The sequence below is a fragment of the Chelmon rostratus genome, chromosome 2 (assembly GCF_017976325.1).
Source record: "Chelmon rostratus isolate fCheRos1 chromosome 2, fCheRos1.pri, whole genome shotgun sequence".
Classification (NCBI taxonomy): domain Eukaryota; kingdom Metazoa; phylum Chordata; class Actinopteri; order Chaetodontiformes; family Chaetodontidae; genus Chelmon; species Chelmon rostratus.
This window is the reverse complement of record NC_055659.1, coordinates 8,722,471-8,734,995: the sequence shown is the minus strand read 5'-3', so window position 1 is coordinate 8,734,995 and position 12,525 is coordinate 8,722,471. Positions and strand designations below refer to the sequence as shown.

General features: G+C 42.9%; 1 protein-coding gene across 3 annotated transcripts in view; it reads left to right on the top strand.

Moving 5' to 3' along the window:
- The window catches only part of tead3b (TEA domain family member 3 b), a 31,475-nt gene that overhangs the window by 14,892 nt on the left and 4,058 nt on the right, over window positions 1-12,525 (top strand). Inside the window, exons 4-11 of one of the 3 annotated variants that reach the window (XM_041948609.1) lie at window positions 6,359-6,423; window positions 7,260-7,322; window positions 9,717-9,728; window positions 10,719-10,844; window positions 10,973-11,013; window positions 11,183-11,239; window positions 11,699-11,763; window positions 11,851-11,987. In XM_041948609.1, the coding sequence (XP_041804543.1) occupies window positions 6,359-6,423; window positions 7,260-7,322; window positions 9,717-9,728; window positions 10,719-10,844; window positions 10,973-11,013; window positions 11,183-11,239; window positions 11,699-11,763; window positions 11,851-11,987 (566 nt within the window). The remainder of the gene's footprint in view (window positions 1-6,358; window positions 6,424-7,259; window positions 7,323-9,716; window positions 9,729-10,718; window positions 10,845-10,972; window positions 11,014-11,182; window positions 11,240-11,698; window positions 11,764-11,850; window positions 11,988-12,525) is intronic. The other 2 variants (XM_041948614.1, XM_041948621.1) reach the window with 2 other exon arrangements.

Below are 12,525 nucleotides of genomic sequence, written 5' to 3'. Positions count from 1 at the left end.
GGATGGCTCGGTTAAATTAGCGATAATTAGCACAGCGTGAATCAAGACGCAGGAACAAAAACATCACATCGGCATGTCGAAGATTTTAAACATCCATATGGTTTCGGAATAGTTCTGCTGTTTCCTGCAGCGCGTTCATTAACTTGCAGGTGTTGAGCCCTTAATGTCCTGAAAAACTCCAGATGGATATGTTGGCAAGGTCTTCGATAGACTCACTGACATCCAGGTGTAGGAAATTGAATGCATTTGTCTTTCATTATTTTAATCCCACTTTCCCATTCCTGTTGTTGAGACGCTCTCCCAATTATTAGATTGAGCATTTGAAGCTGGAAATTTTGCTGAGCAGCAATAAATGTTGATTGACAGGGACTGTGCTGCCTTCTTTGCGGTTTCGCTCGCCGCTGTCCTCAACAAACCTCTTTTTGGTTTTGTGAAATTATGTTATTTTCACCATCGTAATTCAAGTCCCTCAAGCCATGCTTTGTAAGACTTCCCTGCCCTTTAATTATTGTCCATCATGTCTCAAAAACTTGAAATTGATTCCTGCCTCGGAGCGACCATAAAAACCATCAATCACTGCCACCGAGGTCTCAGGCAGACCGTGTATTTTAGAAGCATTAGTGTTTGTTTTCAAAGCTCTGTTTTTTTGGGTGGCTTTGCTGCGCTTGACGTCAGATGGGATTCTTCTGGCGTGATTCACAGGCAGATTTTGATATTCAGGGAGAAGCACATACCTGAGATAACTCAGCCGCTGTGGCAGCTTCTGTTGTACCTCTGATCCTGTCTTAAGGAGCACAGTAGTGAGCAAACAAGTAGTGGATTCATCGATAAGTCAACAGAAATTTAATCAGCAGCCTTTTTTTCCTGATCCTTTACTGAATTAAGTCGTTTATCAAGCCGAAAAGCCAAAAGTTGTCATTCCACTTTCTCAAAGTTAGACCAAACAGTATAAATAAGACACTACCTTGGGCTCTAGGATCTCATGATAGGCATTTTTCACAATGTTAAGGAGCTAAACAATTAATTAACTGACTAATTGTGAAATGAATTGACAGATTATTCAGTAATGAAAGTAATCATTGGTTGCAGCCGCAGAACAGCAAAGCAGGATACAGAATAAAGTTAAAGCTAGTGATCAAAATTTCATTGTAGGCAAACTTGAAGAACATATGCCTAAAAAACAGTGTTAGTAAAGGTATTGTACAATTTGTGTGTAGACCTAAAGCTCAAACCACTGAAGGCATCTCTAAATTAGCCTAAATAACTCTTTAGCAGGGCAGTGTTGTGTCCCAGGCTCCATACATTACTCATGAGAACGTCAACAAAGAGGCAGGCCGTGCACAAACCTGCCCCCTTAGCAACAAACTGTCAGGACCCCTTTTAGAGGCCTGTTTTTTTCTAGAACACTAAACACCCTCTCCATTTACAAAAGTCATCTGAGGCTCTGCTGGCAGAGCCAAGGCATGCCCCAGAAGAAGCCTTCTCACAAGGTGATTACCTCAGACATCTAAAAACTGCCCTGACGTGACGTTAGGGGAATGTTAACGATTGCACTGTATGTAATACTGTCTACCTTGCAGTCTCAGACTCCAGTGGCCTCCAAAAGCAGGCAAGTCATCCCTCCCGTTGGGAGTTCCACTTTTTTTGCCAGGATTTTTTTGTTCAGTTTTTTTTATTTGGAGGGAAACCTTTACAAATTTCCATTGCCTTAGCAAAATGACTGCTTTGTACATGCGTATTCTCTGCTCTACAAACCTGTCTAGACTTCCCAGTAGCATTGCCAGTCATTTACATAGCTCAAGGGTGACAAAGAGTTCAAAGGAGCACAGCACTCGATTTTAATAAGTCACATATGTTAAAAGTCACTCCAGTTCTTTCAGAACATGAACAGCACTTAAACTTAACTTTAGTTCGTGATGTAGTCACAGTTATAACAGTTAGAATATATCTCACTGTAGTAAATCTGTCATAAAATCTACCACAACTCTCAGCAATCCTTCCTTGATACCAGCACGATCAGCTTTTCCATCTTTTTTGACACCGCTCTCATGTCTGTATGGTAAACACAAGGCTACAGCTAGCAGCCAGATATCTTAGCTTAGCATAAAAAGCTAAACCTTTCGCCTGGCTCTATGTGAAGGTTACAAAACCCACTTACCGGCCCTTCTTAAACACACTAATAAAACAGGTTACATGTTGTTATTTTTTAATCTGTTCTCTGAAGTGTGGAAACAAGGTGTTTACAGTACAGTATGTGCTGGACCAGGAAGCCACCGCCCCGCCCACGAAGTAGTCCAACACATGACCTCAGTAAAACCACAAAATCTTGTTTTTACGCTTCAGTTTATGTGCGGATTAAACCAACAAGATACAATCATTCTTGAGCCTCGGATTGGCAGATTTTGTTGCTTTAGAGCCAGGCTAGCTGTTTTCCCTATTTACAGTCTTTGTGCTAAGCTAAGCTAACCAGCTGCTAGCTGCGTCTTCTATTTAACAGGCAGATATGAGAGCAGTTTCAATCTTCTCATCTAACTCCCAACTGGAAAATGAATTTGCCTACTCCCCCAAGCGTGACCTTTGATTCCTTTGATTTTCCAGCCATTCAGAAAGTAAAGAACAGGCACTGTCCCAGTTTAGAGTCACTGCTTGGTCCTGAACTGCGATGCTCTTTTGAAGTTTAACAAACCAACAGCAGAACATTCAATGAATATTTGTGGCTCGGAGACAGTTGTTCTCGGTCGAATTAAGTAGTTGGCACATTTTACAATCTTAGTTCAGAGGAAGTGTCTTCAGAACATGCGTGTGTGTCAGAAAAATGTTGCCTGTCTTGTTTCGCTTTGGGGCTGTACTGACATGTTACTCTCCTGCGTTTTCTGGCCTAGACAGGTATGTCAAACCCCAAGCACACACCTCTGTCTCTCGCTCTCTCAGCCCTGCAGCTGTCACTACTGCAAAGCACTCTGGGTACAAAGAAAGAGAGGGATTTCAGCGCTAGAGGCAGGCTTATGTCTGGTTTGACCTTTGACGGCTGCATTAGGAATTAGCAGCTGGTTCACTGCATGTGCAAAGTTGCGAGAAAAGATGTGTGTAAGGTATAAGAGAGGGGGCTGAGCGCTCTGTTATGATGACTGAGCAGGCCTTCCCTGTCAGCCCCCTCGCTGAGATGTTAGGAATGTTTTCAGTCATGGCTGAGCAGTATGTTAGCAATTTAGGATTACCTCAATGTTATGAGAAGGGAGGAGGGGAGAGAATATGGGTGGAGAAAGGGTTCAAGGGAGAGACGAGAGGGGTGGGGGAGGTACGGCGGGTGCAGAGAGATTACCTTTTTGCTTACTATCTTCGCGTGGAAGTGGAAAATTCCAGCAGTCGTGTAGTAAAAGAAACAGATAGGCGTGTCCTGTCAGGGAACAGGTTAAGAATGGCAGCCTGCAGCGATCTGAGTGGGTGTTGAGCAATCAACAAGGGAATCAGCAGCAGCTCGCAAAGATGGCAGAGAGCTGGAGAGACAGCGAGCGTGCGGAGATCCAAGCGAGGCCGTGCATGCGATGGTGCGGCCGTGTGTGCGTTTGCGTGCACCTGTCATGTTCCCCCGCTGTGCGGAGCAGCCTTTTCGCCGTCTCTCTGACCCCACCGCGTCAAGTCTGAGCAGATCTCGGCTGCCACGGCTGCAGCTACCGCTGAGAGCACACCCTCTGTGTTTTCTCTGTAGGGGTTTGAGAGCAGTGTGTCTAAAAAATTATCAGCTAGTATGACTGTTTGAAGAAAATCAGGCAAACGTGCTAAATATTTGCTTGTGTGTACCAGGAAGTTCTGGGGCTTTTTTAAATATTCTGCGTGTTTTGTCATGTGACTGACATCCAGCAACAAGTTGTCTTTCTGTAGGCATCAGCTCACTCTTCTGTTTTTAGTGATCCAGAGTCTGTTGAATCTTGAATATTCAGCAGTTCTGTGCCTTGGATTGAACACAGGTCTCCTGAGCGATTATATTACCCCTCAAAATGTGTAACATGCTATGCGTTTCAAAATTTGATGCTAGGGTGTGAAGTGGAGGATGAGGGATTTGGGACTGATTACCTCAGCGCTTCTAAAATCCTTTGCTGTCGCCCTGTGAACAAACTCTTCTCTCTTGTCATAAAGCAGCGCCATATATAATTTAGGGATATAGCGGTCGATAAAAATCAAGGCTGTGCTCAATATGTTACAGCTATAGCACGATCCAGTTGTTTGCCTTTTTCCACAGAGCAGAAAGAGAAGTGCCTGAGGATGTGTCTTGAAGTTCCATTTCCAAGAAGTTTTTAACACTCAACTTTAAAAATTTATTTGAAACTGGAGTTATTCGCCTGACCCACTTCAAAGTGGTGCCTCTGCTGCAAACTGTATATCACGTAGAACAAAAGCAGCGATTTAAAATATCACAAAACCAACCAGATGTTGTGGAAAAACTGGAGATATCTCAGCGCGCCACCGCAGAACTGCGCTGTTCGACGCGTTTTAGATTTACCACGCAATGCCAGCAACTAACATGCCCAACGCTGTTATAGAGCAAGTTTTAAAAAAAAAAGGTACAAGGTTTGACGTTTTTAGAATTAGCTTCTCGGAGAGTCCTGAAAGCCAGCTGGTAATTTTGTCTGAGCAGCTCTGTACAATGCTGAGTCTACCTCACGGTTCTCAGAGATGCTCTTATCTTTCTTAGTCAGACCTATAGCGCTCAATTCATGCTGCATCTCCGTATACAGTACTTTGCAATGAGATATCTGTGAAATCCCGAGCAGAGGGTCTGTGGTTGGGACGATGTAATGTTTTCCCCCTCTGCTCCTCAGCTGAAGAGATTGAGAGTGACAGTTGCGCGGGGGTTGAACTGGCATTGTTCTTTCTCTGCCATCCTCTGCCGGGATGGTCGGCAGCAGGTGCTGCTGTCCGTTGAGTGCAGGGTCACATAGTGGTGTTGTTTTGGGAAAAGGGGCTGCTTTGCTGCCAGGTGGCAGTTGCTGGCAGAGACAGTTATGGCTTTGTGTTTCCTCCAAGAGTTACAGCATCAGCTGCCCCTTTTGCCCCGCTAACCAACGACCCCCCGCCCCAACCTAATGGCCCTCACCCCGGCTCTAACCCCTGCTTCTCCCAGAGTTGGAAGTGCATATGAGCATGTGTGTGTTCGCCCGAGCTCTGGCTGTGTTCGCAGGCCCAGGCCAATCAGACTGGCTAGCACAGATGTGACAGGCTTTGAGGAATGCTAGGAATGCGGAGGCGCTGGAGCGGGCGTGTCCATCCTTGGCCCAGGGCAAAGGGGGACGGGCTAGCTCAGTATCGGCAGACAGTTCAGCTCTGCTCTGCTGGCCGACTGCCGGGCTGACTGGTTGGAGAGTATGGTGAGTGCTGCAAGCCTGCTGGAGATGGCCTGCAGTACTTTTATGGTAATTGCTCTAACCAGGGCCTTCTGGAGGCCAAGTGCTAAAGAGTGTGTGAAAAAACAGGACTTGTTTCTCCTGTCATTATGTGTCTAAGTACTCTAAAGGCTGTTAAACCGTAGGCTTCTTAGACACACAGTCTATTGTGTGTGTTTAAGAAGGCACATCTTGACCAGTTTTTGTTGGTGTAAATTTATGTCAGCAAGCTTAGAAGAGTATAGGTCATTATTCATAATGACACAGCGGTTCAACCTCTCCCTTTGGCCCAATTTTCAGCCACAGAAACCCAGCAAACGTGACTTGGCAGAAGCAAAGAAGTGAACAAGACTGATGGACCGATTTTCCCTCGAGACAACATAATAATGCTTTTTGCACTTCTCATACACCAAAGATGATATTTGCTTGTTCCCAGCTGTGCCTTTCTGAAAAGGCAGCGCTTGGTAAATCTCTGAATGTAAAGAGGGCCATGAAAGCCCAGAATAGAAGCCCGGTCTCTGCACAACCTGTTTGTGCAGAATGTCGAGAGTAGATGTTATGTCATGAAAAACATGGTTCTGTTTTCTAAGCAATCTGTAATTAGGCTGCAGGGCCACGTGAGCAGACAATAAGGAGGTGTGAAATGAGCTAATGAAAACTTTGGGAAACACAAGAAAATCAGCCTTTTTGCATCGGCCGTATTTTCAGAAATTAAATTCTACAATATGGTTTCCTGTAGGAAACAGAGGTGTTATTGTGACCTGTGACCTGTGACAAAAGTGTGTTTGCCCTGGCTCTGAGGAGCTCTGGGAAAGGTCACACTGTTGTTCTTTTGACATAAGATGTGTATTTAAGCTTTGACAAGAGTGCCACCTTTTGTCCAAAGTAGGGTATAATGTACAATTGTTACAACTCCTGTCATGTAATCTGGTATCCTTGTTTTTGTTTATGACCTCGCTTTCTGTCCATCATTACAGGTCGCAATGAATTGATAGCAAGGTACATCAAGCTGAGGACAGGCAAAACCCGCACAAGAAAACAGGTAAACAACTTTAATGTCTTTTTAGATGAGAATAACCATTCATGAGTTTGGTTTTAGTTACTGACAGCACTAGACATAACAAACTGTTCATTACAGCAGCCACTGTTTATAAAAAGGATTCACAGATCTTGATGACATGTTTGATCACGATTAACTTTATTACAAATTATTTAAAGGACAAGTCTGGTTTTATTACCCTGTATATATTTCTTATTGTCAACAAATCCCACGAAAAGGTCAAAACCAACAATGTAATAGTCTCTCAGCGCCAAAGCCGATTACGATAAATCTTTAAAAGTGGGTCACAAATATACAGTTTCATGTTTTAAAAAGGCAAAATACTTTCCTTAAATGGCGGGGCACTGTAGTTTTTCTGAAACCTTACTCAGACTGGGGTAAATGGTGCATTTGTTGGGGATTATTTTCAGCTGCGGATTAACACACATTTTGATGGTCTAGTGAGTTTGAACAGCAGCAGGTCGGTGTTTGTAGCATTTACACAAAAAAATGTATTGATGATGTATTTTTAACAACTTTTGGACAACAATGGATGTCTATGGGGAATAAACAATATCAGACTTCAGCTACCCAGGCAGTACGTGTTAGCAGATTCACTTCATTGATGGTTTTGGTCTTGTCATTAATTACAGACATATAGAATATCACCAGCCTTATCCTTTAAATCACATTTATTGTTTGCATTAATTTTTTAGAACTTGCATTGTGTATGTTATATCTGCAAGTATGTGTGTGTACATGTCTGCACTTGCATGTGTGTGTGTTTATCTGAGTGCATGTTGCTGTTTTTGCTCAAAAACTGTTTCGAACCCCTTTAGGTGTCTAGTCACATACAGGTGTTAGCACGGAAGAAAGTTCGTGAATACCAGGCGGGTATAAAGGTAGGTGCTGCAAACCTGCCTCTGGGCAACACTGACTGGGCGTCTCTTTCCTCTTTGGTTACGGCTTCTCTCTTTCTTCCCTTGTCTTTTCTCTCCCTGTCTCCTTTTCCTCTTCCCTCCTCTTGGCTATTCTTCTGTGCAGGTTTCTAGCCACTTGCAGGTTCTCGCCCGGAGAAAATCTCGCGAGATCCAGTCAAAGCTAAAGGTATGCGCTTCACCGCGGGCTCGGCGGGGCTGGTAAAGGCTTGGCTTTGCACTAACCTGCTAATTTGTGCACCTTATTATCGGTCCTTGCTTTGATGCAAAGCCACTAGATAAGTGGATGCAAGCTTGGCAAGTAAAATACATTTTGTAATGATGAATCAGTAAAAATATTCATAAGGAGGTAATTCTCTGATACACCCATGGGGGACCACAGTCCTGCTTCTGTACCATGCATGCAGTGCACAAACAGACGAAGCTTTTTAACTTCTGTGTGTCAGAGCTGCATGAATTGTAAGGCTAATCTCACCACTCAGCAGTCAAAGTAGGGTTAGTGATTAAAAGGCTTTTTCTTAAAAGGAATGATACACAAGCTGTTATGATGAGCCCAGTTTACAGCCATGTAGCCGCATGTTGCTCCAGTTCTGTATCTACCAGCCATGCTTCTGCAGCACACTGTACTTCTCTGAGACTTCTTCTTTCCCTAAAACTCTCTCTACTTTGATACCTTTAGTTCCTCTGTGTCTGTCTGTGATGTGTTTTGTAAAACTGAACAGTCAAAAAACATTCGTTTTGACTGTTGGCGTCATATGAATCCTTTTGACTCGTCTTGTAGTTCTTCCACTCCCTCTGGTGCTTTCATTTGTTTTTGCATATTCACATATACATAATGCAGACACTTGTTCGTACAGAAGACATTGCAGCATTCTGTCGCGCTAACAATTAAATTAGCCCCTTTATGCAGACGAATCCACCGGTGGACACCAGCATTTACAAGTGACACATTATGTCTTCAATGAAACTGTAAAAAAATAAATTAGTTGTTTTTTCTGTGACGTTTTATATAGTTCAGTTCGCCCAGCAGTGGCTGCTGTGACAGCCTGTATGGAAATGGATGCAACAACCTCCTTAGTTCCTAACATCTTGCAAACTTTTTCCTTGAGAAATGACTGAATAACGTTTCCAAAATGTTTGCCGACACTTTCTGTCAGCATATCTGCTCCTTACAATACCTTTGATTGGCACTCTGTGTCTTCCATAATTTGTAACATAACTGTAACGCTCTAAAGATCAACAGGCAGCTCTATAATGGCATAAAATCAAGCTTGTGATATACTGTGTGGTGACTTTTATCCTCTCTGCTTGGAGAGATTAATCACGTTTTCTTCTGTTCTTTCCATAATTACTTTTTTCCACGTACAGCAATGTGTATTTTGTCTCCTTCGTACAATAAGGCATATTTGAGTTGGCACATTTTTGTCACAAAATGATACGAAAGACAAAATCACATCATGCTCATGTGTGCTTCTTAAACCCATTCACAAAAACCTTACACATTTTATTTTCAACTGTTCCCTTAACATCCAGTCACTTGGGTTTTTTATGATTTGTAAACTTAGCTTTGTTGCATAATTGTTTAACTCTTTTCATGTAGCTTTTAAATGTCAAATAGCAACTTATGATCTAGTTAAGACAAAGACATTTATTTGCCAAAGAAAAACTCTCAACAAACTAGTCTCCAAGCCACTCTTTTAAGATCAGATGGCTGACAGAGGAGCTCCTTCCTCTGGTGAATACGGTGAAATTGTAGCATCAGCTGAACAAACATGACATCAGAGTGTAGGTGCTAAAATGGCTCCACGCTGTAGTCCCAGCTCTACATTGGACATAATGCACTGAAGGCTCGTGTTGCAATAATCCTCCAGGGATTAAAGTTTTTACTATTAGTGTTTCTCTTCTGTTGTTCTTCTGGTGGAGGAAATATTCAGTGTTATAAAGCGATGGTTCCCTTCAAACATGATTTTAATTAATTATTGGCTCTTATTTCAACCTTTTGCTGCTGTCTAATCAAACATGAACAAAACTAGGATGTACATTACAACGTAATATAACCATTAGTTTTTTTTTTAAATATTGTCGTAGATTTGTGTTGAAGCTTTTCTCTCATACCACAGTCTGTACTGAACCTTGTCTCCACTAAACCAGTACAAACTTCCAGTCACGGTGTGTTCAGAAACACATAACATTTATTGGAGTTTATGCAATTTAGGTTTTTGCGCATGCCTACAGTATATAAACAAAAGAGGCAAATCTGGACTGGAATGCAGTCAAATACTATGTCAACCAAAACTCTGAATCAACACATCATTTAGAACTGCACAGTACTAATGGTTTCTCTCTTTCTTGATTCAGGCGATGAATTTGGTAAGTGAATCTGACTTGTGCAATATGCTTCCCACCCCGCCTTTGTTTGGCCTCACCAGTGCACTGTCCCCTTGCTATGGCCCTCTGCTGGCATGGCGTCCCGTCCCATTGCTGTCCTGCCATGAAGCAATGCTTAGGAAGTAGTCACGCTTTGAACACAATAGTGCTCCGCATCCTGCCTGATGTAGCGTAATCCCCTCAGCCTCTGCCAAAAGCCAAAGTCTTGCTTGCTTTGCATAAGGTGTTGCGCTTTGATTCGGGGTCTCACTTCTGAGGCATCTTTCCTTTAATTGCAAAGTCATAGCTTGATTAGCTTAAGTGCATTCTTTTGCAAACAATAAGAAAAACAGAATGGGGATGCATTTTAAATTTGTTTGGTATATTAAAATGAGAGCTTTGACGTGTTTCAAAGTCAGAAAATATGTGTCATGCGCCACAGATATGAATTGGCTGGCTTTGCGTATCTTTTTCTACCTATTCCTTTTGCGTCGGACCACTTTCATCTGCATAGCAGAACTTGAATTTGCAACATGAATGCAAATCTGCATTCCAAACCAACGCACTTTCTCTATTCTCCTTTCCTGTGGTGATCCCGATAACATACTGACATTCAGTTTGTCCTGTGAGCCAAGTTCAAATAGCAACGCTGGAGGAAACTCTGCCTCACCTTCTCTGTTCTTCTCTGTGCTTGAGTCTGTCAAGCTGCTCTTTCAAAAACTGTTCTCTTAATTAAGTGAAGATAATATCCATTATAAGTGTTTTTATTTACTCATCTCAAGCTTAGCACAACTCTGAGAAGCTCTCCTCATGATTCTTAAATATATTGATTATAGTATTCAGGATTTGTTTTAATAGTTTATCAAACAGCTACAAATAAATGGAGTGTTGTGTGGAAGCCTATATACCGCACCACACTTGCAGTGGTTGATATGTTTAGGTTATGGTGCCACCTTGTGGTTGACTCCCGTCGTTCTCTTTCTCAATCTGCAGGATCAGGCGTCTAAAGACAAAGCCTTGCAGAACATGGCAGCACTGTCGTCTGCGCAGATCGTCTCCCCGAGTATGATCAAGAATCATCTTCCACCACTGCCTCCTGCCCCCTACCAACCAGCCAGAGTGAGCCCGCCGCTCATTTTCTGTTAATTACAGCACATTAACGCAGCAACTAAAACTACATTGGATTTTATCTGAAGAAAATGTAGTAACACTACAAAAGCAATTAACAATGTTTTCTTACTCTCCAGTTCTGGCCTGCTATCCCAGGACAGCCTGGACCCTCTCAGGAGTAAGTAAACCCCTCTACTGAACCCACAAGATATGTGTGGTGTGGCATCACACTGAAGAGAGAGATTGGTGCTAGAGATGAGTAGATACATGAGTGACTGAGGGGGTTAGGTCTAATGTCAGGTGGGTATTGCAGGGCTTGTTTAACGGATCACGTTTTTGCACACCAGGCTGGTTCTAGATCTCAACCCGGGAAGGACTCCTGGGTTTGGCCGCACCAGCCATGCGTAAGTTCCCCCTAGCCGAGGTCCAACTCTGAGCACAAAGCAGCACTAACTCTTCTTCTACACTGTATTGTACTGTATGTTTCCTGCACTGATAAACCACCGCCAGGCAAATTAACTGCTTCAAATTTGATTGAGGACAAAAGGAAAAGAGGAGATAAATCGTCATTGACTTTCGCTCACTGAAAAAAGTGCTAAAATCTTCAATGTTTTAATCAGCTTTCTCAGATTTGTCAGTAAAAGCATAATTAACTGAGACCGATGCTGTTTTGCATCATTAAGAAGCAATGAAGCAGGTGGACTTACGCCTAGCTGGTGCAACAACACATGCTTACACTTTGACACTAACTTTAGACCACTTGCCAGAAATACAAATATCATAGCACCCATGTGCCACAGTCACCTGATACTGATGCTGTACAGCAGAGTCATTGTCTCACTGAACCACTCATTGTCTTTCAGTATCAAACCTTTTGCACAGCCCCCTTACCCAAGCCTATCAGGTCCTGTACCGCAGTCCATAACAAGTAAGTATGGGTCAAAAATCTGTGGGAAGTTTTTTTCAAAATGGAGCCAGAAAGGACAAAATTTTATAAATGCTTGTGCTCATCCAGGTTATGAGCCTTTGGCACCTCCTCCTGCACCAACCGCGACTGCAGTGCCAGTGTGGCAGGACCGGACCATCGCCTCCTCTAAGCTGCGGATGCTGGAGTACTCAGCCTTCATGGAGGTCCAGAGAGACCCAGACAACGTGAGTGAAAATTCACAACAAGGCTTCCCACATACAGACATTTTACTTCTTACTGAACGGGCCTAGGAGGCGTAGTCCCGGGCCCGTAGGAGTGAGGGGGCCCCTGGGCTGGAGGGCTTGAAGATTTCCTGTTGGAAAGTCACAGAGCTCATTTGAAAGCAGGGATGTCCTGATCATGTTTTTCACTTTTTGTGCCTTTCTATTGTTGGGTATGTGCTAAGAAATCCAATCCAATATTTGTAATTATTTTTTTGCTTTGTATTACAGCTGCACAGTACACTGAGGCGAAAGTAGCATTTCATTAAAAATACAGTAAAATCAGAAAAGTACCTTAAATGTAACTGCAGAACAGTTCTGCTAAACATGACCAGCATCTCAGACTTTCTTTGATTTTGTCATATTATATTTTGTACAGTGCACTGTAGCATGTAGAATAATATCTGTGCAGAGGAATGTCAGTGTGGATCTGCCGTGGCAGATGTACAGGAGTCAGAAAGCCTCTCTTTATCTCAAGCATCAACTAAATACTGAAGTTCAG